This window comes from Eucalyptus grandis, chromosome 9 (assembly GCF_016545825.1).
Source record: "Eucalyptus grandis isolate ANBG69807.140 chromosome 9, ASM1654582v1, whole genome shotgun sequence".
Classification (NCBI taxonomy): Eukaryota; Viridiplantae; Streptophyta; class Magnoliopsida; order Myrtales; family Myrtaceae; genus Eucalyptus; species Eucalyptus grandis.
Genome location: NC_052620.1, coordinates 25,077,887 through 25,105,518, shown reverse-complemented (window position 1 = coordinate 25,105,518; position 27,632 = coordinate 25,077,887). Strand labels below are relative to the sequence as shown.

Sequence of the window (27,632 nt, the reverse complement as noted above, 5' to 3'; positions counted from 1 at the left end):
AGGAGCCCCGGTGAGTCGGTGGACAGGTTGGCAAGGTACTTGTTGATCGCCGCCTCGTCAGAGAGGCCTTCGGTGATGGGGCTGTGGACCGGGACACATGGCGGTTGATGTCCATGAGGGTCCTCCAGTGCTCTCAGCCTGCCGATTCCCGCACCATGAGGCTGCACAACCTGGGTTGCGTAAACATGGGGGAGCTCTGGATTGTCGACGCCCACCGACTTGAGGGCGTTGATATCGAGGGGTTGCTTCATGCCGATGGCACAGTAGATCACCTGGTTCATCTCCTTCTGGAGGAACAGGCGCCCTGCCGGTATCAGGAGCTCGTGGAAGCTGTTCTCCGGGGACCCCATGCCTGCGTGAAGATCGAAAAGGAGGGAATCTTCAGTGCGGTTGGGATGGCGAGAGAATAACGACAGTGCTGGCGGCTCGTATGAAGCTAGTACTTCTTGAATGGAAAAAAACTCGAATCCGAATCTAAAGGAGTAGTCTATAAATCGAAACTTTTGTCCGTGAGGTGGGGAAGGGGGAAGGAGTGCGAGAGTGTTGGATTTGGAATTTTCAGGCGAGATTGCGTGAGGCTTTCTGGCATACGCCTGAGAATATGTTGGCTGCACCTGTTGAGAGACTTTAGCTGGAAGAAAAGACAGGGAGAAAAGATATTTACATGCGGTCTGTCTTCACGCAGCGAGAGGCGGTGCCTGGTGCGGAGAGAGCATCATTTCGCCAAGCATTTATTAATTCGATGGGCCCTTTCTAAAAACGACAGCTAAAAGAGGCTCTAACACCTACATCGTCGGCATGCGAACGAATCTGCTTTATGAACCTTTTGCGGGGTAATCAAAGATCAAACCATTCAAAAAGATTCCAGCTTTCCCACTGTTTTGTATATGAATTTCATTAAGTCAAACTTGTTCCATATCTCTTATGTCACTTTCTTTGCATCTCGAATTTTCTATCCAACGGACCATCAGGATATTGGCAATCTTTTGTGTTCCTGCTTTAGTTAGGCATATTTATACGTTATAAGATGAATTGTACCACGTCCTCAATTGTAAATAGTCAAAATGAAGATTGGACCACCTCGTCCTTTCGTCCCTTGGTATTTTCGTTTGTTTTCAAAACTCAGATTTGTCTTGGATGCATGGGATGTTAAGTACAGCTAACTTTTCAAATCAATGAAAGCAAGCGAAGCAAGCCAACCCAAACTCAACAATAGCCATCATTAAAGCTGCATTTTTCCGTTTAAAGTTTTAGTCAAAATATGATTGGATAAACTAAGATATAAAATATTTTGCTATGTCTTATTCACTATTTGATTAATCACAGTAATACAATATATAGTTTCATATCATATTATGTCATCATAGTGCAAACCGGAAAATACACAAATAAAAATGGTAAGAATCTTTCATTATTCACGGCTGAAAAAACACAAATGTACAGACGAAGATAACCTCCATCAATCATCATAATTAGTACTATCTAAATCTTAAACAGTAAATGAGCTTTATCAATCAATCCATTATTTTTGTACTATCTAAATATGAAATAGCAAAAGAGCTCATTGCATCATTTCAGATCCACACATTCAACTATATTAAGAAATAAACAAGCTCCATAACATTGATACAGTATATTTGCTAGCAAATGCCAAATCTAGTAAGAAAGAAAACATAATCATTCGACTTCTCGACTTCGAAAAATATAGTGCTTCGACTTTCTTGCCACTTTCGTGCACCTTCAACTTGAACTATAAAGTTACGGAGCATAATGAGTTTTGACTCTTTTGCTACTTTTGTTGACTTTTGACATGAACCAGAGAGTTATGAAGGAAAAATGAGCTTCGACTCTCTCATCATCTTCATGGAGTTTTGATGTAATCCAAAAAACTACGAAGGAATCCTGAAGTTTCAACATAATTTAGAGATAGAAGAGAAGGAGACATAGAGCGTAGTTTTTTTTTATAATCTCATTGCCCCTTTTTTCACTGAATTTGGATTGTCGATGAAATATCTTTCATCGAAATTCATCTTTGAGTTTTATTAAGAGGAGACAACTTTTGTGGTGATGCTAGACAAATATTGTATCAATGGAACACAAGAAACACATACTTCAACGGAATTTAATCAATGATACGATGAAATAAAAAGCTTTGCTAGAATTTAATTGACAAGAAAGTGCAGTGATAAAGATACAACATAGGAATTTAATCAACTACGAAGATACATAAACTACAATTAAAGTACGGAAATTGAAAGATATTTATATAGCGGAAAAGATAAGTTGCAAAATAGTAAAAATAAGATAAATTTGCAAGAATATTGAGTTCTTTAATTGATTGATCAAGACTTAAAAAGAATACAGGGGAAAATTGTCCAAAAAGTCCAAAACCTATTGTACAGTAACCAATTTAGTCATAAATTTTTCGATTGTGTTAATTTAATCTTAAACTTATTGTATGACAATCAATTCAGTATGGTCGTCATCTTCGATTAAATTTTGACATGGTGTCTTTTTCATCACACTTTGTTGAATGCGTGGATCTAAAATCTTGTTTTGGATTTAGATAGTACAATAATCTTCATTGATGGAGCTCCTTTACTTGTTAAGATTAGAAAGTACAATAATAATGGATTAATGAAAAGATGTTATTTCCGTTTGTACATTTGTGATTTTTAGCTATGAATTGTGAGAGATTTTTACCATATCCATTTGTCTATTTTTAGGTTCATTATATGATATGAAAGTATTTGGTTTTATTATTACGATTCATCACATAGTGGATAAGACATAGCAAAATTTTTTATATCATATCCTATAGAGTTCTATTCTAACTCTAAATCAAAACGAACAACTGCAGCTTAAGTGATGGCTACTGTTGAGTTTGGGCTGGCTCGATCTCATGGATTTGAAAAGTTAGCTATTACCTAACGTCCCATGCATCCAAGACAAATTTGAGTTCCAAAAGCCAAAGAAAATTTTAAGGGAAGAAAGGATGAGGTGGTCCAATCTTCATTTTGACTATTTACAATCGAGCACGTAGTGTCGTCTTTAGTGTATAGATATGCCTGACTATCTGACCAAAAAAGAAAAGAAAAAAGAAAGATATGCCTAACTAAAGTAGGAACGCAAAAATTTGCCGATGTGCAGATGGTCCACCGGCTACAATACTCGAGATACAAAGAGAAAGACGCGAGATCTGGAACAAGTTTGACTTACGAAATTCATATACAAAAAATCCAATATAAAACAGATTTCTTCGCGTTGCTCGCGATGTAATCGACCTTTTTCACGTTAATTTAAGAGCCTCTCAGATGCCGTTTCCTTACCAGAAAGAGACCATCGAATCGAGTCGATAAAATGCTCGGCGAAAAGATGATCCTTAGGAGCCGAAACCAATCAAGTCAAAGAAGAGCCCGACTCGTCGATGCTCGCTATCTCGCACCAGCGCCTCTCGCTGCGTCGAGACAAAACCGCATCTGGATATCTTCTCTCTGTCTCTTCTTCCAGCCAGAAGCCGTACACGGAAGCCTCATGCAATCTCGCCGGAAAATTCCAAATCCGACACTCCCACACTCCTCCCCCTTCCCCGCCACTCACCCACAAAAGTCAAAGTCCGATTGATCGGTTCCTCGGTCATGAAACGCACAAAAGTTTCCATTTTGGGACTGCCTATTTAGGTTCCGATTCGTGTTTTTACTCGTTTGAGAAGTTCTGACTTCGATTTTGGGAATCAGAGGAAAGGCGGAATTTTGCGGATTTCCCGGAAGTGGGTCTGCGAGTGAGGAAGGAGGGGCGACCGGAGCGGGGCCGGAGGGATCATCGACCAGCATGTCGTCGTGGTCCACGGCCCCGTCGCCAACCTGTCCATCGACTCGCCGGGGCTCCTGGGCGACGACAAGCCCCTGTGGGATGTCCACCTCCTGATGGCCCACCGGTGCCTGGTGTTCCGGATCCACCACGCCCTGGGTGACGGGATGTCGATGTTCCTGGCATTGTGCCGGCGGGTGGACAACCCTGAGGCGCTGCCCACGATCGGTCCTCCGTTGTCGGCTAAGGGGTGGAACTCTGGCCGAGGAAGCTGGCCACGGCGAGGTTTCGGTTGGAGGACATGAAAGCGGTCAAGTCAGCGGTCGCTAACGCAATAAATTCTAAAGTTTCATGTGCTTATCGCCCAGAAACAATTTTAGCGCCGCGGATTCAATGCTTTCCTCACTTGTTCAATCTTGACGTATACGCCATTTTTTTTTCAATGTTTTTTTTTTGGTCGGTTTTTTTTTCTCAATGTTATCCCTATCATATTTTTGTTCAAATTAATACTTTCATTAAAAAAAAAAGGTGCAACATCCATTAAATCGCCGTTAAATGATGATGTGATGAAGATGGGGCATGTTTTTGTAATTTTTTTAGTAACACGAAACAATCTTATGTAAAAATCGCAGAAAATAAAAAAAGTTGAAGCTTAAAAAGATAGAGAGATAGATACCACAGATTATTAACAAGCAAGCGTTGATGCCAATCTCGAGGGTCGGTCGAGATTGCTCGAATGACCCCTGGAGTCGACTAACCTTGGCAAGTAGGAGTGTGCAAAAGAACTAGAAACTTTCAAGATAACCCAGAATCGAACCGGATTAGAACCGGCAATTCCCATGGGGTCAATCCGGTTCTTGGTCCAATTTAATGGAATCGGTGAGTATCGATTCGATTCCTGATTCTAAGCATGGAACCCCCGGCCTACCTACTTGGACCGAATCGATTTATATATATTTAAAGAAAGAAATTTCACCTTAATTACTATTATAGTTCTTCGATTAAATATATATGTACATAGATGTATATTTGTATTTACTGGACATTATTACTAATTTTGTCTCTTCGGTGTGTATTAACTCCCCTACGTTTTTTTTTTTTTTTTTTTGCATTCTAATAATCTATCTAGTTGCTTTCTCAACCAAAACAAAACCAAAACAAAGTAAATAAACATAGAGGAATAAGAGAACTGATTGGAGATAATTATGTCTCTCCTTAGCCATTCCATTTTTTAAATTAGGTTAATGTTGAAAAAAGATAGATCGAGCGATTAATATTTTAACTTTTGTGAAAGTTAGCACTTCTAACATGTAGTCTAATTCTCTATATGTTTCCAATGTCAAGAAATCCTAAGACAACCGCACCATCTTCAAAAAATTTAAACTTTTAGCTAACATTATCTATTCATTCCACCCTATAGTTTTCAATTCTTAATTAAAATTAATAGCAATTCAACCAAAATATAAGGCCGAACAAGCTTTGCTGCTTTAAATAGAAACTAGGTTCACCATAATATTAATTGATGAATGCAATTTTATAGGGATTGGGGACCGATTCCATGGGTCCACCCGAGTACTGGACCAGATCGGCGATCCAGTTCCCGGATAGGTCTATGAAACTAATGGTTGGATTTCAATTTTAATTTTTGAAATTGGTCCTTATTGAACTGTTCTTAGATCTAACGTGAGAACCACCCACCCAGATCATGCTCACCCCGATTGGCGAGCACCGCAAGCATTTGTACAACTTTGGAGAGTGCAACTAATACTAAATTTGTCATTTATCTTGAAAAGAAGAATTCTACATGCTTTTATTTTATTTTACGACTATTAATGCATTTTGATTCCATGCTCATTCCAAATGATGATGAATATCTTTCATTGCTTCAAATGCGGACCATTAATGATGTTCTCTTTGGGATCATATCGGCCGGCTTGTTCAAATACTTGGATCACTGATCTCCCAATGGTAAAAAGGGAATAGCATTTCCGACAATCCACTCGATTTTTGTCAATTCAAAGGCGACGAATCTCGACTGACTAAAATGCTCATTGACCTTTGTCAGCTGTGACTTGCATAGCTAGAGTGGCGACGGTTAATCTGTAGACCCGTTAAACGGGTGGGTCGGGTCGGATCATTTCGGGTCATAAATGATCCGACCCAAATCGACTCATTTAACTTGCTTATAACCTATTTATTGTAGTGCAAAATTTTTTACTCATACTCGACCCTTACCCAACCCATTTAACGAAACTTAAAAAAGTTTTTTATTTTTATTTTTATTTTTAAGAATATAATATTTAATTTTCTTTTTCTCTTTTCACTTTCCTTCTTCTTCTTCTTTGGCTGGCTGTCGGCCACGATGACAACCGGCGACCGGCCACAGGCGAGCCTTGAGCTCACCTAGTTAGCCGATGCCCACGAGCTCAAGGCTCGCTAGATCGGCGAGCCTTAACAATTGTTTAGAAAGTCATAAATTTATTGTATAATGGCTTTAGCCTTAAACATTTCAATTGTGCTAATTTAGTCCAAAAACTTCTTAATAATTTGCCAATTCAATCTTAAATTTGTTCAATTATGCCAATTTAGTCAAAAACCCTTTAACAATTTACTAATTTGCTCCTAAACCTTTTAATGCATTGCCAATGTTGTTTTCCCGACTAGCTTTGGCTAGAAATTATTGATGTAGTGGTCCGGTGAATGTTGAATGTCCTACATGGCATAGCTTGGGCTAACATGGACAATTTTTGATTTTTTTTTTTTTTGGATAGGTAAAGCAAGAAAAAAAGGAAAAAAAAACAATAAAAATAATAAAAATTGATCTTTTAAAAAAAAAATTAAAAATCATTCACACTAGTGCTAGCTGCGCCATGTAGGAAGACTAATATTGACTAGATTGCCACGTCAGTGATTCTCAGTCACAATTGGCTAGAAGAACCATTATTTGTAAGAAGGCTTAGGATTAAATTAGTAAATTGTCAAAAGGTTGGGACTAAATTGATATAATTAAAATTTTTTCGAATTGAATTGATCATTGTACAATAAGTTTAATGCTAAATTAACACAATTGAAATATTTATGATTGAATTGGCCACTGTGCAATAGGTGTAAGACTTTTCGGACAATTCCCCCCTCTCAATCTTTGTAAATCTTGAACAATCAATTAAATAACTCAATGTTCTTGCAAATTTATCTTTATTTTTACTACTCTGCAATTTATCTTTTCCGCTATATAGATATCTTTCAATTTTTGTACTTTAATTGTATTTTACAGATCTTTGTCATTGATTACATTCTAATGTTGTATCTTTGTCACCGCACTTTGTTGTCAATTAAATTTTGGCAAAGCTTTCTTATGTCATCATTTCGTTGATTAAATTCTGTAAAATTGTATATATTTCTTGTGTTCCATTGATACAACATTTGTCTGGAATCACCACAAAACTTTTCTCCGCTTAATAAAAATCAAAAACGCATTTCGGTGAAAGATATTTTGTCAATGATCCAATTGCGATGAAAAAAAAGGGGCAATGAGATTAATTAAAAAAAATAAAAACTATGCTCTTCGTCTCCTTCTCTTCCATATCTCTCAATTTTGTTGAAACTTCACGATTCCTTCTCATTTTCCTTTATAACTCTTTGGTTTGCGTCAAAAGTCAACGAAAGCAGCAAGAGACTCGAAACTCATTTTGCTCCATAACTCTATGGTTCATGTTAAAGGTGCACAAAAGTAACGAGATAGTCAAAGCACTATACTTTTCAGTGTTGTGAAGTTGAATGATCATATTTTCTTTCTTACTAGATTTGGTATTCGTTGGCAGATCTACCGCATCAATGTTACTAGAGTTTGTTCATTTTTTGTTATAATTGAATGTGTGGATCTAGAATGCTATAATGAGCTCTTTTGCTATTTCATATTTAGATAGTGCAATAATCATGGATTGATTAATAAAGCTCATTTACGATTTAAGATTTAGATAGTACAATAATCACGATAATTGATGGAAGTTATTTTCGTTTGTACATTTCTGTTTTTTCAGCTGTGAATTGTGAAAAATTCTTACCATCTCCATTTGTGTATTTTTAGGTTTGCACCAAATAATGTATATAATATGGTATGAAAGTATCTAAATTTAGTACTGTTATTAATCAAATAGTGGATAAGATATATCAAAATATTTTATATCCTGGTCTATTTAGTCCTATTTTGACTGAAACTTGAATCGGCAAAATGCAGCTTTAATGATGATTACGGTTGACTTTGGGTTGGCTTGTTTTTATTAATTTGATAAATTAGTTGTTACTTAACGTCCCACGCACCACGCATTCAATGCAAATTTGAGTCTTGAAAGCAAAAGAAAATCCTAAGGGACAAAAGGACAAGGTGATATGATCTTCATTTTGACTATTTACAATCAAGCACGCGGTACCGTTCATCTTATAGCGTGTAAATATGCCTAACTAAAGTAGGGACACGAAAGATTGCTGATATCCAGATGTTCCATTGGATACAAAATTTGAGATACAAAGAGAATGGCATAAGAGATACGAAACAAGTTGACTGATGAAATTCATATACAAAACAATGTAAAAGCTAGGATCTTTTCGAATGGTTTGATCTTTGATTACCCCGCAAAAGATTCATGAAACTGACTTCTTCGCAAGCCGACAACGTAATCGACCTTTTCATGCAAGTGTTAGAGCCTCTTTTAGCTGTCGTTTTTAAGAACCATCGAATTAATAAATGCTTGGCGAAAAGATGCTCGCACAGGCTAAGATCCAAGCCTCGCGCAATCTCGCCTGAAAATTATAAATCGGACACTCTCGCACTCCTCCCCCCTCCCCACCATACAAACAAAAGCTTCGATTTTTGGACTACTTCTTTAGATTCTGATTCGTGTTTTTATCCATTCAAGAAGTACTGACTTCATAAGATCCGGCACTGTTGTCATTCTCCCACCATTCCATCCATACTGAAAATTCCCTCATTTTCGATCTTCACGCAGGCATGGGGTCCTTGGAGAACGGCTCCGACGAGCCCCTCACACCGGAAGGGCGCCTGTTCCTCCAGAAGGAGATGAACCATGTGATCTACTGCGCCATTGGCATGAAGCAACCCCTCGATGTGGACACCCTCAAGTTGGAGATCCAGAGCTGCCCCATGTTTATGCACTCCAGGTTCTGCAGCCTCTTGGTGCGGGACTCGCAGGTCGAGAGCACTGGAGGAGGACCCGCGTGGAAATTGACCGCCATGTCATCCTGGTCCACGGCCCTGTCGCCGAAGGCCTCTCTGATGAGGCAGCAGTCAATGAGTTCCTCGCCGACCTGTCCACTGACTCGCCGGGGCTCATCGGTGACGACAAGCCCCTATGGGACGTCCACCTCCTGATGGCCCATCAGTGCATGGTGTTACGGATTCACCATGCACTTGGTGACGGGATCTCACTTATTTCCTCGTTCCTAGCAGGGTCCCGGCGGGTGGATGACCCCGAGGCACTGCCAACGATTGGTCCTTCATCGTCAACGATGAGGAGGAGAAGCGACGGTGGGGGCGAGTGGTGGAAGGCAGTAGTGAGGGTGTTGGAGGTGGTGTGGTTCACGGTAGTTTTTGTAGTGGAGTTTGTGTTGAGGACCATGTGGGTGAGCGATCGGACGACGCCGGTGAGTGGTGGCGCGGGGTGGAACTCGGCCGAGGAAGCGGCCACGGCGAGGTTTTTGCTGGAGGATATGAAGGTGGTCAAGTCGGCAGTCACTAATGCGGTAAGTTCCATGTGTTTATCGCCCAAAAAGAATAATAGCACCGCTGATTCATGACTTTCCTAATTTGTTCAATCTTCACTTTATACATATATTTTTTTCCCAATGTGATCCCTATTAATATTTTTGTTCAAATTAAACTTTTCATTTAAAAAAAAGGTATGACAAGCGGTTGAATGATGATGTAATGGAGCGGTTGCTTATTTATAATTTTTTTTAGTAATAGAAAAATAACCCTATTTAAAAGGTTTAGGGCTCGCTTGGTAACGATTTTGTTCCGGGAAACAATTTTTGATGAGAAATGATTTTTTGTTTTGTTTATGTTCCCAGGAACAATTTCTGAGTATAAGAATGTGCTTGGTAACTGTAAAAAATTTATATTCTTGGGACAAAAATGCGTTTGGTAAAATTCTATAATTTTGTTATTTCTTTTAATTTTTAAATATTTTTATTATATTTTCCTCTATTTTTTTTTCCCGTCTTCCTCCTTTGTGGCTAGCGGCTGACGAGCAGTTGGGCAAGGTCCAGTGAGCTCGTTGGAGCCTTGCCGGTGGCCTCGGTGGCGAGGCTCGACCTCGCCCAAGAAGCATGAGGTCGGCCTCGCCCGGCTCGGCAAGGCCAAGCCTCGTGTCGGCTGGCAAGGCTCGGTCTCGCCTTGGCTGGGTGAGGTCAAACTCACCTAGATTTGGCAAGGCCAAGCTTGCCTAGATCTAGTGAGGCCGAGCTCGCCTAGCCATGCCTCGCCCAGCCACGGCGAGGCCCGGGCCGACGAGCATTGCCGTGGCTAAGCGTCTCCGGGAGTAGGCGATGCTCTGATGAGGTCACTAGCCCTTGTTTGGTTGGTCGCTGGTGCCAACCATGGCTAACGCCGGCGACCGGCCAAAAGGAAGAAGAAGAAGAAGAAAAGAGAAGAAAAAAGAAGAGAGAGAAAAATTGATTTTAGAAATTGTTTCCAGGAACAAGAAACTACTTTTTTCTACTTCTTATTTCTATTTCAAATCTATTTCCAGGAACAAAAAAATAGATTTTTTGTTTTTAGGAATAAAAGTTTTACCAAACACGTTTCTATTCATTTTTCGTTCCCCGGAACAAAAGAATAGAAATTTTTGTTCTGTGGAACATAAATTGTTTTTAACAATTAGGCTCTTACTATTACGAAAAACTCTAAACGCGTACAACTATGATAAATTTACTAAAAAACTAAAACTTTAAACTATGAGAAAATTACCCCTAAGTAATTTTTTAACCACCAAAACTCCTAAATTGACACATTTGTGATAAATTTACTTTCCATTAGTTTTCATTAAATTGGATTAACACCAAGAAAAAAAATCACAAATTAGTACATCTGTGACAAACTAAGGTTAAAATCACAAACTGGTATATTCATCAACTGTCACCTATCATTCAACTTGGCAATTTGATCGTAAAATTTAACGGAAACTGATAAAGATAGGCATATTAATTTGAGATTTTTGGTTGTCAAAAAATTAATTTGTAGTAAATTTGTTATAGGTGTACTAGTTTAGGGTTTTTCATGGTATTAACCCCATTTAAAATGCAAAAAATAAGAAAAGTTGAAGCTTATAAAGAAAGAGCAACAAAAACCGCAAATCCCCTACAGGCGCTGTTGCCAATTTCGGGGGCTGGCCGGGTTCGCTCGAATGACCACCGGGGTCGATTGATCTTGACAAGTGCTCGCCAGGGGTTTGCACGACTCTCTCGAGTGCGACCAGTACTCCATTCATTGGCCATTTATCTTTAGAGGAAGAATACTACATGCTTTTCTTGTATTTCATGACTACCAATGCATTTTGTTGTAGTCAACTTCCAGATGATGAATATTCTATGCTAATACTAAATGATGATGAATCTCATTCACTGCTCCAAATGCAGACCATTAACGATGTTCTCTTCGGGATCATATCAGTCGGCTTGTTCAAATACATCGACCACCAGTCTCCCAATGGTAAAAAAACGAATAGCATTTCCGAACATACACTCTGATTTTTGTCGATTCAAACATGACGAATCTCCGAAGACTAAAAATGCTCATTTGCATTTGTTAGCCGTGCGGGAAGGGACTCGAATAACGGGAGTGGCGGTTGTTAACTTGCGAGAACAACAGGGATTGCAGGCGGGTCTCGCTGCTATTCCTCGTTCCTCTTTTCTTTCATGATCTCACTTCCTTTTTCGCCTTTTAACTGAAGTTGACTGAATCAAGTGTGATGTGGTATTAACCAGGAACTATCCAATTTGATGAAAGGCAACCCGGGACTGAGGTGGGGCAACAAGTTCGGGATTATCCTTCTCCCCGTTCACTACAGCAGAAGCTGTGGCGACCCTCTCGAATACCTGAGAAAAGCTAAGTCGATGATGGACCGGAAGAAGAAATCCCTGGAGGCTCACTTCTCCTACAAAATCGGGGATATGGCCATGACTTTTTTAGGAGCACATGTAAGGATCAGTTCGCGCTTCTCCAATTCGGAAAACAGAATGACAATAAGCTGACAAATGCGCAATCTCTCTGTTTTTGCTGATGCAGGTTGCAAGCCTGCTCAACTACAGGATCCTCTGCAACACCACGTTCAGCATCTCGAACGTGCTTGGCCCACGAGAGGAGATCACGTTTGGAGGGAACCCCATCACATACATAAGGGCGAACGTCTCGAGTTTACCCCACGTAAGGCTCCAAAATTCTCGCACCTCATCGTCTGCGGTATCTAGAGTGAAATCTTTATCAGGACTGATGTGGGGTGTTTGAGAGGCGATGCATGCAGGCACTCACGATGCACATGGTGAGCTATGCGGGGAGGGCGGACATGCAAATTCTGGTGGCCAAGGACATCATCCACGACCCTGATTTTCTGGCCAAGTGCTTTGAGGATGCTTTACTCGAAATGAAAGCAGCAGCTTCCACTGCCTTGAACTCGAAGAAGTAAACAGGGAAACATTCCTGTGGGGTTAGGAGGGAAAAATCTGTATTTTATTCTTATGGATGTGGGATTATACACGGGGATAAAAAGAACCGATCCCATTTATATGATGTTCTATCGGGACGAGAAGAACCATTTTAGGCAATCGATCCAAATTTCGTCTTGTGTCTTACTTGATTGATGAAGTTAGTAGGGTGTTGCTCGAGTTCTGGATCCATCCACTCTATGTTGAGCTCCAAGCAATTGAAAAGAGAAATGAAGAGAACAAAGTCAATTGTATGGAAAATAAAGCTAGGTACACTAAATTTTAAGATGATGGGACAGGTTTATGTCCTTTGAATGTCCACTTATGTCTACCTTTGATCACATCATTTTAACACACAATTTCTCTATCAATCTTGCGCACTTGACATAGAAAATTATTGCTCGCCATATTTAGTTGACTTACAACAGCCGTGCATTGATGATGGATGTCTCAACCGCTGATGCATTTAATTTTTTTTTCGATGTGATTGAATGTAGATAAAAGTGGACATTCAAATAGAAGAAACCTGCCCCAGTGTTTTAAAATTTAATGTACCTAGCTTCATTTGCCGTCAATCTTGCACACCTAATATTAGAAATTATTGCTGTCGTATTTAGTTGGTTTACAACATTTGTGCATTGATGATGGATGTCTCAACCACTCTACACATGTTTTATTCTTTTTCCCCTTTTTTGTTAAAACAAGCTTTGGCTGTATGTGGCTTCAGAAGGGACTTTAGGTCTTCAATGTCTTTTGAGTGAAAATTGTAGTGTTTTGGTAAAATTTTGTAAATCACTTCGACTCAAAGCTACCATTGGCTAAGCCTAGAGCCCAAGGCAACTCCTCCCAGTTTTTGGCTTTGCAGTGTTCTCGATTTTTTTCTTTTTAAGGTTAGCAGATAACATTTTCTAATACCTATTTCCTATCTTTCCCTCGTTTTTATTGTTCTTCGTCTCTCTCAACACCGTTCGCTCTGAATTCCGGTTGACGTAAGGCCAAAGTCAATGGTTATTGGGAGACGGTTGACAATTGCCGAGATTTGAGTTTGCAGGATTTGGGTTCATTTTCTCCCTCGTTGTTCATCTTCTACCGAGGTAAATACACTAGAAGTGCTAAAAGTTATGTACGGCACTCGCTGTGATACCAAAAGTTTCTTTTGGATCACGTGTTACTTAAAAAAAAAAAAACGATCACTTAAGTGTCAACTCTGATCAATATTGTCGTAAATCCAACGCGGTCATATTTCATTAATTTTTTGAATCTACGTGGCTTACTGGCGTGACCAATTAGCATATAACACCTAAACGATGCCATGTAGACAAATTGATGAGTGATCATTTAAGTGCCAAAATTATATATATGGATCAATTGAGTGTTAATTATTGTTAAAAGTGATTATTTAAGTGCTAGCCGTTAGTAAAAAAAGATCACTCTAGTGCCAATCGTTGATAAAAAGTGATCATTTCAATGATAATTTCATTTAAAAGGTGATTATTGTGTGACGTCATTTTGGACACCACGTGGATTGGATTTTTTTTTTAAATGTGTCAAATCATATTAAAATTTTAATTATAACTGCCATGTAATCAATTTGGCTAGAATATCTTGCTAGAGGCATTTAAGTGAGTCGGCGAAAACTTTGGTACCAAAATGAGCGCCGTACACAACTTTTGACATTTTTAGTGTACTTACCCTCTTCTTCATATCTAAGTTCTAGATTTAGTCACTGTTTTGATGGTTCACTTAATAGTTATGCTCTCCTTGTCAACGGTTCCCAGCGGTTGATGAGGGTGGCCAAGGGTCACTAAAGATCTGGCCAAGGATCACTACGTGGAATGATATGGCTAAAAAATTTATGGGTAAGTTTTTTCCACCTGCAAAGTCTGCAAAAATGCGTGACGATATTACTAATTTTATGCAAATGAATGATGAATCATTGTTTGAAGCATTGGAAAGATTCTAGGAGTTTCTCAAGAGATGCCTATATCATGGAATATCCATGTGGATGCATATACAAACTTCTTATAATGGGTCTTGTACAATTCTTCGTTTTATGATTTATGCAACTGCAGGGGGAATTCTAAATAATAAAACACTAGAAGAAGCCTTCAATTTATTAGAGGAAATAACATCCAATAGTTATCAGTGGCCTACTAAGAGGCTACCAATGCCAAAAACTAGCGGAGTTCATGAGATAGATGCTTTCGCTGTAATTGCTACACAATTTGAGACATTCAACCGAAAGCTAGATAACATGTGATTTTTGTAATGGAGGACATGTTAGCACATAATATTAGGGAGGTAATCATTTTTCACAACCTAGTGCAAATGCTAACTTTGTTGGGAATTTTGATAGGTCATAGAATAATCATTACTCGACATGTGCAATTCAAGATGGTGCAATTATCCAAATTTTTCATGGAATAATCAAAATGTGATGAGAGTTAATCTAGAAGATATAGTTAACAAATTGGCCAACATCACTCATGACTTCGTCAAGAGCATGGATATGAGATTTCAAAACCAAAAGACTTCAATCAGAGATTTGGAGATGCAAGTGGGTTAGTTAACAAACATAATGTTAGGGAGACAACAGGGTTCTTTGCTTAGCAACACAAAGAAAAATCCAATTAAAAACATAGAGGTTGTAACCTTGAGAAGTGGTAAACAAGCGGGAGAAGAAGATGCCAAATAGAGATTTTCAAAGATAAGGAACATTGAATCAATAATCAACTAAAAGAGGTAGGCAAGAACAAACTTTTTTTTTCTTCAAATAATCCCAAGTCATATGTAGCACCAATTCCATTCCCTCAGTGACTCTAGCAATACAAAACGATAGTAATTTTCTAAATTTCTTGATATATTTAAAAAATTACAAATTAATATTCCTTTTGCAAATGCCTTAGCACAAATACTTAGGCTGCGTTTGGTTCAGCATTTGCAATGGGCGTTGAGTCCAATGCAAATGCTGAAAGCCCAAAGCTATTTTGGGAAAATTTGTGGTAAAAAAATTTTGCAAATGGACTTTGAGTTGGATGTGTGTTTGGTAAAGAAAACTTTCGCAAGGGGCTTTGATGGGTATTATTTTTTCTTTTCTTTTCTTTTCTTTTGAAAATTCAGCTAAACCCTTCGCCGGACCGGCGAAGGGCTGCGCCGCCCGGCAAGCAGATTTGGCGCGGCGGCCGTCGGCTGAGGTCGCCCGAGGTCGGGGACCTCCGACGAGGGTCGCGCGACCCAGCCGAGGGCCGCCGGAGGTCGCTCGACCTCGGGCGACTAGGGTCGCTCGACCTAGGGGCCGCGCGACCCAGGCAACCGCCGCCTAGGTCTCGTGGCCGCGGGCGGCCCTCGCGCCGGGTCTCGCGACCCTCGCGCGACGGCGAGGGCGCCCGCGGCCGCGAGACCAGGCGGCGGTTGCCCGGGTTGCGTGGCCCTTGGGTCGAGCGACCCTAGTCGCCCGAGGTCGGGCGACCTATGGCGACCCTCGGCGGGTCACGCGACCCTCGCCGGAGGTCGCCCGACCTCGGGCGACCTCAGCCGACGGCCGCCGGCGCCAGATCTGGCTCGCCGGCGGCCGCAGCCCTTCGCCGGTCCGGCGAAGGGCTGCTCCTTTTACATTTAAAAATAAAATAAATAAAAGGGTAATAACGGAAATATGAAAAATCAATGAGGGTAATTTAGGAAGAAAAAAATGTTTTCAGCATTTCCAAGGACTCCACTTTCATTTGAAAGCTCCTTGAGGAGGTTGCCAAACACCCTCTCTTTGGCTGAAGGGGCTTTGGGGGTGGATGGGCTTTCTAAATGCCCATCCAAACGCACCCTTAGTCATACTAAAGAGATTTTGGCAAACAAGAGAAAACTGTAATATTATGAAACTGTGAAGTTGAATGAAGAATGTTCAATCATCCTACAAAACAAATTACCTCTGAAATTAAAAGATCTTAGGAGTTTTACTATTCCTTACACTATTGAGAATTCTTACTTTGAAAGAGCATTGTGCGATTTAGGTACAAGCATTGATTTGATGTTGTTTTCAGTTTTCAAGAAATTAGGATTGGGCGAGGTAAAAGCAATCACAATATCACTTCAACTAGTTAATTGATCAATTAAATATTTGAGAGGTATTGTGGAAGGTGTATTAATAAAAGTTGACAAATTTATCTTTCCTACATATTTCATAGTTCTTAACATTGAGGAAGATTTAGAGGTACCATTTATCTTAGGTCAACATTTTCTAGTAACGGGAGAAGCCCTTATTAATGTACAACAGTGGAAGTTGTTTATTAGAGTTCAAGATGATATTGTTTCTTTTAATGTTCCATTTGATGATAATTCTTGTTTTAGAATTGTGACATTTGACAAGTTGGTAAATAAGGTTTTTTTCAAGAAAATATTTTTATCCACCATATTTCATTTGAAATATATTTATTTAGATGAAGTTTCTTTTAGTTTGACCGTAGAAACATAAAGATGCAATTGAATGGAAAATAATTGATATTAAGAGAATTAGCCATTTACTTTGTATGTACAAAATTTTGATGGAAAAAAATACAAGCCCACTATCCAACCTTAGAGACATTTGAACCAAAAGATGCAGTAAGTAGTGAAAGCTGAAGTAATTAAGCTACTTGTTGACACATTTTTAAACAAAAAGGAAAAAGAAAAAACAATAAAAAAAACAAAACAAAACAAAAAAAAAAATAAATAGAAAAAACACTTAGGGGTCGGGTCGAGCCGGATTCGGCCTTTGCCTGGCCCAACTCTCTTCCTTTTCCTCCTGTGCTCGGCCTGGGCCATTTTTCTCTTATTTTCCTTTTCTTTGGCGGCCCAAGCTATTTCCCCTTCGGCTCAGCCCGCGCCCCAGTTGTCTCCTTCCTCCATGCCATCTTCGAGCGCAAGACTTGCAAAAGGAGAAAAGACAGGAGCAGGAGTGGGGAGATAGGGCAGAGCAGAGTAGAGCAGAAGGAGGGGACAAGACGAGGGGAAATCAGAACAGAACAGAGGAGGGAGGATAGAGGAAACGAGACTAGAACAAAAGAAAAGAGAACGGGAGAGAAAAGGTTAGGAACCAGGGAGAGAACAGGGAGGGAAAGAGAGGTCTGGGGGAGGGATCTGAAGGAAGGAGGGCAAGATCGCTGCCGCTACCACCGCCAATGCATCGCTCGACCACCGCCACCACGGCCATTTCCTGTGGAGCCTAAGTCGGTATTTCACCAAACGTCTTGTGTGCATTCTTTGGAATTAAGACAACCGGAGCTCAACTTGACCGGTTCGGACGAGCTTTGGCCCTCTTCGACCTACTGCTAAGTTGTTGTCAGCGTTGTGAGTTGTGTTTTGAGACTGCCGGCACCTATTTTGATCCTGCTCGAGCCGAGAGACCCGTTCTAGTGGCACATCCCATCTATTCGATAGAATGCTTGAACCAAATTCGCTTTCATTTCCTTGGGTTTGAGAGTTCAATAGCCGGGGGCCGCAGTGGCTAGTAGTGGGCGGTGGATGGCCGAGCGACAGCTGGGGGAGGTTAGAGCCACGAGTCCTCGCATGCGTTGTCGAAGCTCACCCTGAAACCCCCCTACCGTCACTGTTGAAGGCCTTCGGCCTCAAGTGGTCGAAAGTCGCCTTCACATCTAAGCGCGATGGCGTCGTCACGCTTTGGCCAGCTAATCGCCTGGATGGCGCCGTCGCAGCTCCTCTGGTTGCGACTAAGTAGTCGTCGATCGAAAGAGGAAGGCCGAGTTGGGCCAGATCTTTCTGGCCCACTCGGCCTCTTTCTTTTGTAGCCCACGACCTAGAGTTGGTCTGGGTTGTGGGCCTACAGACCTTTTTTTGCAGGGGAGTGGGCCCGCTAGTTAAGGCCTAATCCTGGCTCTTACGGGCGGGTTGATTGGCCCGCCCCCAAGTGGGCTAGACCCGAGCGAGTCTTACCAACCCACCTCGATCGGGTCAAGCTCGGGTCGGGTCAGACCGAACTCGACTCGGCCCGGGCGAAATTAATAAAAATATATTTAAAAAAATCAAAAATTAAAAAATATAGGGTTTGGTTAGGAGTTACCATGTCTTGCCTTCTTAGTATAATTAGGCCTTTATTTACTCATATATTGATTATATTGTATGTTTAATTTGCATATTTTCGTATGTTTAATTGCACGAGCTAAAGTTGACTACAATTAGGATTTTGATTGCAAATTGTTACTTTAATGATTACGTATCTGCATGATCACTTTACATATTAGTGAATAAATATAAAATCAATCCAAATTGCATGACAATTTTTTTTTTCTTTTTAAAATGAACAAGATTAGGTACCGAAAGAACGCTAAATGGTTAATTAGTGTAATCAAGTCCCTAACTCTAGATTCTCTTGTTGCATAAGAAGTGAGGTACATTTCCATACATTACTTAGTTTCTAGCTGATCCCAATAGGTTTGTGGCGACACCTTATTGCGAAATTCTTGAGAACATCTCAATGCGACATATGAGCTTAGGAGAGCCCAACCCTAATCATGGGCCTTAGATCCATCATTTAGGCAATGCTCCTAAACCTATCCCCTCCCCCCGAGGGATAGGTCGCGACACTACTTGATGTATGGATCATCTATCCTATCTCTTATAGTTCTTAGTAAGTCCTGTGTAAGTTTTGTAAAAGAAATGTGGTATGACTGTTCAAAAAAACACTACAAATGAATTGATTCCAACTAGAAGAGTTACTAAGTGGCGTGTGTGTATGGATTAGAGAAAATTGAATGATACCACTAGAAAATATCTACTCCATTTACTATTTATCGATAAGATGTTGGAAAGACGTTTAGGACATGAATTTTATTACTTTCTTGATGGATATTTGGGGTATAATCGGATTCTTATTACACTAGAAGATTAAGATAAAACTACTTTCACTTATTCCTTGGTAGTTTTACTTTTAGAAGAATGCCGTTTGTTCTTTATAATGCACTGGCTACTTCTTAGAGATGCATGATGGCTATTTTTTTTGATATAGTTGAAAGGGTTAATACATTGAAAAACCCCAAACTGGTACACTTGTGACAAATTTACCTCAAACTATTTTTTTGACCACAAAAAACCCAAAACCGGTATACATTTGACAAATTTACCCCAAACTGGTATATTTGTGACAAATTTACCCTATGTTAGTTTTGGTTAAATTTTATTGTCAAATTATTAAATTAAATGACACGTGACAGTTGACTTATATAATTTTACGTTCCATTTGTTACAGTTTAAAACTTTTGTGATTTTTTTGTGATATTAATCCAATTTAGCGGAGAGTATATTTGTCACAAATTTACCAGTTTGGGGTTTTTTGTGGTCGAGTAAATTAGTTTGGGGTAAATTTGTCATAAATGTACCAATTTAGGTTTTTTTTTTTTTTTTTTTTTATAATTAGTGGGGGTAAATAGTTTGGTATTTTTCACGATTAAAAAAATAGTTTGGGGTAAATTTGTCACATGTGTACCAGTTTAGGGGTTTTTTTAGGGTATTAACCCTAGTTGAAAAATATATTGAGATTTTCATAGATGATTTCTCCATTTTTGGCTTATCATTTGATTCTTGCTTAAATAATTTGGCTTTGGTCTTACAAAGATGTGAGGAGACTATCCCCATTTTGAATTAGGATAAGTGTCACTTTATGGTACAAGAAGGAATAGGGCCCAGGCATAAAATTTCTAGAAATGGAATATAAGTCGATTGAGCCAAAGTGGAAGTCATTACAAAATTGCCTTCACCAACATCTGTGAAACTTGTTCGAGGATTTTTGGGGCATGCAGGATTCTACAGGCGATTTATAAAAGATTTTTCAAAAATTGTTAAACCTTATTCTAATCTTTTGGTAAAAAATGTTCTATTTAATTTTTTTGATGAATGCGTGCAGCTTTTAACACTTTGAAGAAGAAGTTACTGTCAGCACCAAATATGGCAGTATCAATTGGGATTTACTTTTTGAGCTGATGTGTGATACTAGCAATTCTATAGTGGGAGTTATTCTAGGACAAAGGAAAAAGGGAGTTTTTCAAACCATTTATTATGTCAGTCGAACCTTGTTAGATGCACAATTGAATTATTCAACAATAAAAAAGGAACTTTTTGAGGTAATTTTTGCTTTTAATAAATTTCGTTCTTATTTTTTTTGGTCGGATAATTTCGTTCTTATTTTTTTTGGTCGGATAATTTCGTTCTTATATAATTGGCTTAAAATTTATAGTTTATTCTAACCACTATACCCTTAAACATCTGCTTGAAGAGAAAGAAAGAAAACCCCGGTTGATTAGGTGGAAGATTTGATTTGGAAATCAAAGATAAAAAGCAAACCGGAAATTTAATTAAGGATCACTTGTCAAGAATTCAGAATTCAAAGAAAAAGGTAAGACTAATTTTGGAAGAGTTCCTTGAGAAATTTTTCCCGTCAAATCCACAAAAATTCCTTAGTATGTTGACTTTGTTAATTATTTAGTAAGAAGAAAAATTCTTTTTTGATTTAACAATTATTTTTGGGAAGAACCTTTCTTATTTGAAATATGTGCAAACCAAGTCATAAAGAGATGTGTTCCAAATGAAAACATAGCAAGTGTTTTACATCATTGTCATGACGAAGAGGCAGGTGGCCATTTTTGGTGCCACCAAAACTACAGTTAAGAATTTGTAATTTGGATATTGTTGGCCCATACTTTTTAAAGATGCATACTCCTACGTAGCTTCATGTGATCAGTGTCAAAGAACTAGAAATATTTCAAGGAAAAATGAGATGTCTTTAAACAACATTATTGTGTGTGAATTATTTGATATTTGAGGTATTGGTTTCATGGGAATTTATACATTTTAGTGATTGTGGAGTATGTATCTAGGTGGATAAAAGCTGTAGCATTGCCAACTGATAATGCTAAGATTGTGGTCAAATATTCTTGAAGAAAAATATTTTTACCCAATTCGGCACTCCTAAGGCAATCATAAGTGATAGGGGGACACATTTTTACAACATACAGTTTGAAGCATTTTGGAGTAAGTAGGAGTCACGTATAAGGTTGCAACTCCTTATCATTCTCAGACTAGTGGTCAAATAGAGATTTCAAATAGCAAAATCAATAGAATTTTATAAAAAACAATGAATGCCTTTAGGATAGAATGGTCAATGAAACTTGATGATGCACTTTGAGCTTTTAGAATAGCGTTCGAATTCCAATTAGGATTTCTCATTTTAGACTAGTGTTTGAGAATGCATGTTACTTACAGGTGGAATTAGAGCATAAAGCATATTAGGCATTAAAATTTTTGAATTTTGACATGCAGTTTACATGTGAAGAGAGATTGTTACAATTGAATGAATTGGAGGAATTTCGCAATGAGGCCTATGAAAATCCTAAGTTGTATAAGAATCATACAAAAAGATGACATAACAAGCACATATTCATAAGAGAATTCGAAATTGGTTAAAAAGTTTTACTTTATAAGTCTTGTCTTAAATTTTTTTCAAGAAAGTTATGGTCTCGATGGCCTAGTTCTTTCAAAGTCATATAGGTATTCCCATATGAAACAATTAAAGTTGCACATGACACCGAAAGTACATTCAAGGTGAATGGTCAATATTTGAAGCCCTACTTTGGAGGTAGTTAACTTACAACAGGTAAAAGACCACCATTAAACTTCAACCTCCACAATAGCAACATTTGAGATAGTTTGGCTGAAAACTATAAAGTAATCATTTCTTGGGAGGCAACCCAAGGACTTTCATTATGTTTCTTCACTTATTTTTATTTTTTATTTTTGGTAAGGTTTTCTTCACTTATTTTTAAGTTTACTTTTCGCAAAAAAAGAAAAAAAGAAAAAAAGATTAACTTTTCTCTATTTTATCCAAGTTAATTTTCTTCCTTGAGGGACCATGTTCCAGGAGTTTAATCATCAAGGCTATCAATGGACACATCCTACAACAATGTGAGTTTTCTTGCTCATATATATATATATTTGGTCACATTGAGGGCAATGCTTTATTGAAGTTTGTGGGGAGAGACAAAATTTTTGCTAATTTTTTTTTTTAATCATGATTGCATTCCTTATTGTGAATGTTTTGTTATTCTTAGGAAAATTTAAATTTTGTTCGAATTTGCAACTGATGTATGAGTTAATTTTGATTATGATTATGTTGATCCACTTACTAAGCACTAAAAGTCTCTAATTTTTTTAATTGTGTGTAAATTTAAAGAACATTTATGTGAAGTATGTGATTTTCTTAGATCTCTTCCAAATTTTAGAATTTCTTTGATTTTTCTTTTGAGGCGAAATCCTAAGTTATATCTAACTAAGAAAATGATTTATACAATTTTTGGATTGATTGAGTCTTTCAAGCCAACCCTGTTTATTTATCCCTAGTCACCTCGTTGAGCCTTAATTATTATCCATTTTTTTTATTGACACCCATATATGTTTAGCCTATATTTCATCAAATTATATCATTGTCCCATGGCCCATGAACACGTTAATTTTTTTAATAAAATTTTATTTGAGCCTAATAGCAATTTGAGAGGACGAGTGGAGCATGAAAAGGAAAAAAAAATATTGATTGCTATGGTTGTTTAGGGTGTATCAAAAAAAGATTTTTTTTATAGCTTTTATGGTTTCCTATCCAATTTTTAATTGAGTGAGTCTTTTGGATACTCAATGAGTTGGAAATTTTCATATTATATCAAGAGGGACTTTGGGAGGAACTCCACCATAAAGCAATTTTAGGAAAAAAAAAGAGTAATGAAAAAAGAAAAAAGGAAAAAAAATTATGATATATGGTGGTAGAAAAATCATCTTGAAGGAGTGAAATTAGGGACAATGACATTGACTTTAATAAGATCCTATAAATTAACGTGTTGGTTGGTGAGTTGAGCGGATAATTACCATTATTTTACCTTTAGCCTAGCCTTACATTGCAAACTAAGAAAATTCCTACTAATTTTTGGTTGGATGATTAACTTACATTAGTGGAGAAATGAATGAAAAGCAAGCCTATGAGGTTTTATCATTATTATAGAGAATTTTTAAGAGGTTGTTTATCAATGTAAATTTATTTGGATTGTATATAACTTGAAAATATGAGGACTCATCCACCAATTGGATCACATAATGGTCTTAACTTATAAATCAATTTCAATGTTTGGATGAAATTTATGTTTTTTTTTTTTAATTGTGAATTTGAGCAATTATGAAAAAAATATCACGGAGAAGGTTGTTGCTTTGAGTATACACTATATCTTGCTTTTGTTTGAGAACTAGTAAAATGTTAAGTTTGGGGGTTTGATAACTATATAAAAATAGAGTTATTTGACCTATTTAGGCAACAAATAATGCGATATCCATGAGAAAATATTTGGATTTCCTTCTTATTATTCGAATTTTCCTTGTTTATGTAATGAAATATGGAGAAAATAAGAAAAATAATGGAAAAAAAAAGGGAATCATGGATTTTGTCCCTAATTTTATCCACAAGCATTGAAAGATGCATATCTATTCAAAGATCCTTTGATTTACTACATAATTTTATGCGAAAAATAAGCAATTGTCTGGAGATGAGGGTCTCGGATGTATCCTATAAATAGGAGAATATTGAGAGCCTAGGAGATAGCTAGGTTTCTATTTTTAGATCATTTTTCATTGTTTTAAGAGTTTTTCGGGCATTTTAGAGAGAAGAAAGTAGTGACCGAATTTTTATTCTTTAATTCAAGATGTTAGGTTTGATTTATAGTTTTGTTTCTTCTTCTAATATGTTCTAATTTCTTTTTTTAAGGCTATAATGTAGCTTGATCATGATGATATGAATTTCATGATTTTTATGAATGCAAGTGATTTCATTCATGTGAGTTACATATTATCGTGCTTAATGCTTTTAAGTGATCGACCACTAGTAGAATGATTTGATGTGAATATTTGAGATTGAGAAATAATAATATGCAATTGCTCCTTGTAATATATAACCATGAATTAAACATGGATATAAATATACCACATTATTTGTGTAGTTTTTGGTGATAAGATGATCCAAAGACTTATTATAAGCTGAGAATATTAATAGATTTTAATATACTCATGCTTATTTAAATTTATATAGAGATATAATGGATTAATAAACTGAGTAGGTTTGCTATAATTAGAGATAGAATAGTAAATAGATTAGAAAATTCCACTATCACATGTTTGTTATTGTTTTTGTACGCATAATAATTTGAAATTTATATCTAATAGTTATGATAAGATCGGATGCTCTAATATATTTATCGATTGATGTACTGCATTTAGTTTCCAAATTTTGCTTTGAAGATTTTTAGTTTAATTTTTTCTCAATTCTATTTTGATATGTTAGATAAATTTAGAATTAATCTATTGTTAATATTTATTTGGTTTTCATCAATCTTTGTAAGACAATATTATTTTCTTATCATTATATTACTTGTTTGATATTTTCGTTTGTGTTTAGAATATTACGATTAATTGTCCTCGCGACTATAATTGGATTTGTTATGAGTGAATTTGGGGATTGCGTGAATCAATTTCTTGCAAATTGTTATTCTTATTGTGGCACCCCTCGACGGCCCTCGATCCGATTAGGGTCACCACAGTTTGCTTACCATTCACTCTTCCTAATAACATGTCATTCTGATACCATTTCAATCGCAGCGGGTCCATACAACCTAGGGGTTTACATTTTTTTTTCATCGGTCCCTTGCGCAATTTATATACGGAAGCACATCCAACAACTTCCTTCCCTATATTCAGAAAACGATGCATGCCAACTAAACAACTTATAAAAGTTAAAGCCGAACACTTTTATTTACTTAAACCAGATGGACATCAGTCATCGGTACATCAAATTGCCGTAGTCTTCTATACTCGGCTACACTTCAAAAGATGACCGACATCTCCTCCAACAGTCATACACTTAAAGTCCATCAATCAGTGTCGGCATCCAAAAGTTCCCTCCTTTGCTATCCTCCTCCTCGCAGTCATATCCAATCGCTCAATCCATCTACTAATCTGAAATGTTGGTCCTCGAAGGGGTGAGTACAACCACTCAGTAGGTAAATGATCAATAAACCATTCAATGCATCATGCCCCACAATCATCACAATCATAGCATTACATGTCATTAAAGCATCCATACACAAATTTACCTTGATATCATGCACATGTCATCATACCTTGTGTACACACATCATCATATAGTCATCACCATCATGTCATATACTTACCATCATCATTACCATGCATCCATGCACATATCATCATCATATCACATGTGCCATCATCATTACCATGCATCCATGCCACATATCATCATCATATCACATGTGTCATCATCATTACCATGCATCCATGCACATATCATCATCATTTCACATGTGCCATCATCGTTACCATGCATCCATGCACATATCATCATCATGTCACATGTGCCATCATCATTACCATGCATCCATGCACTTATCATCATGTCATGCATATATCATCATGCATATTTCAATTTCAATTTCTCAATTTCATCTTTTCATATTGGACCGCCACATTTCTCTTTCCCGGGACCAATGTATGCATCCCACATTCATCACTCGCGCCCAATCCTGGCATCGCGAGAACCATCCGGGCATGTATCCAAGATACAACCGGGCATCTGGCCCCTCACATTCCGGGCATCTCATTCCCAACTAGCATCACGAGGCATCCCCCTGGGGACAAACCTCTAGGGCTTCCGGCATTTACACTCCTTGGCCGGGCATCTCGCATCCCAACTAGCATCGCAAGGCATCCCCCCGGGCACAAACCTCCGGGGCTTTCGGAATTACGTACCGACATACCACCAGGATCCCCCCTCCTCTGGAATTACGTACCGTATACCACCGGGCATCCCGACACTCCCAGGGAGTCGTCGGCTCACACCTCCGACAGCCTTCTCATTTATCTCAATTCTCATTTTCAATTATAGTTAAATTTTAACATGGCATGTGATGTGATGGTAATCAAGATCATACTCATCATCGAATTCATACATGCATCTCAAATCATTATCATACATGCAGCAAGACACCATCATCCATAACAATACAATTCATAGAGTCCATGCAATTTAAAGTGGTCCATATTTCATGCCTTTTCAAAGTTTACAAAATTCCAGCACGTGCCATTTTTGAGAATATTTAAATTAAATATCCATATGCTTCTCAAAAATCACGAAATCAAGGCATGTGATAGACAAGTCAATAAGATAACAATTTCATGAAAATACATGCCCAATAGAGTTCCACACAAGAAGGTATAATTCACACAAATACAGCATGCAATTTCGGATAGAAACAGAATGCACAGTTTTCGAAATAATTCGATTAAAATACCCGAACGACCTCCGAAAATTATGCACTTTTACCAAGTTATATTTAAGACACTAAAGAATATTTTTCATGAAGACATCTAGGCCAGATTCGTTATATATAATTTTATATAGTCATCCGAAGCTTCTGATTCTAGCACCGAAACGTCCAGTGTAGTCATCTCTAAAATATCGAGTTTTCACCCACTTATTCTTCTTCGTTTCCTCTGAAATTTGGATATGTTTTACTTCAAGAGGTACCCTACAACTTTAATTAAGGGATATAAGTCAAATTTCCAAAGTATAGTCACCATACGGGTCCATGAAGTCTCGGATGTCCAGTACCAAGTCTCCAGATCTACGGTTTTCAAGAGTAAGTTGATTCACTAGGCTACACTTGTTCATTTTACTTCAAATTTGAGTATGTTAAACTTCAAGATGTTCTCTACAAGTTTCATGAAGAAGTCGAAAAGATATTCTTAGTAAAAATCAACATGCAACCACAAATCTACCAAAAGGTCAGCGAAATCGTTCCAGATCTAGTGTCTTCGTAGGAAGAGGGTTTGACACCTTAAATCTCCACCATTTTGTCCCAAAGTTTAGTATGTTGTATTTTAAGACGTTGGCTACAACTTTCATGAAGAAATAAAAGTCAAAAGCCAACTCGAAACATGCATGAAAACCTCCACAAGATTCTGGGTCTAGCAGTTCACACGAAAACAGCTAGCATATTCAAGAACATGTCACTTCTAGC

The 27,632-nt window shown here is 38.0% G+C and overlaps 1 protein-coding gene and 1 non-coding gene across 3 annotated transcripts; one reads left to right on the top strand and one right to left on the bottom strand.

Annotated features, from left to right (window-relative positions):
• The first annotated feature begins 8,599 nt into the window (after window positions 1–8,599).
• On the top strand, window positions 8,600–12,672 carry LOC104420517 (O-acyltransferase WSD1-like). 2 transcript variants are annotated; one of them, XM_010032343.3, is made up of 7 exons: window positions 8,600–8,728; window positions 8,817–9,570; window positions 11,464–11,536; window positions 11,637–11,704; window positions 11,812–12,024; window positions 12,113–12,250; window positions 12,348–12,672. In XM_010032343.3, the coding sequence occupies exons 2-7, from the start codon at window positions 9,199–9,201 to the stop codon at window positions 12,507–12,509; spliced, it is 1,026 nt and encodes a 341-aa protein (XP_010030645.2). In that variant the 5' UTR covers window positions 8,600–8,728; window positions 8,817–9,198; the 3' UTR covers window positions 12,510–12,672. The 2 variants fall into 2 exon arrangements, with proteins under 2 accessions (XP_010030645.2, XP_039157573.1); XM_039301639.1 differs by having other exon boundaries at window positions 8,683–9,163; window positions 9,278–9,570.
• Window positions 12,673–14,416: 1,744 nt separating this feature from the next.
• On the bottom strand, window positions 14,417–14,523 carry LOC120288642. Its single transcript, XR_005546745.1, has one exon. It is a non-coding gene; the product is annotated as a small nucleolar RNA R71 (small nucleolar RNA).
• Between the last annotated feature and the right edge of the window lie 13,109 nt (window positions 14,524–27,632).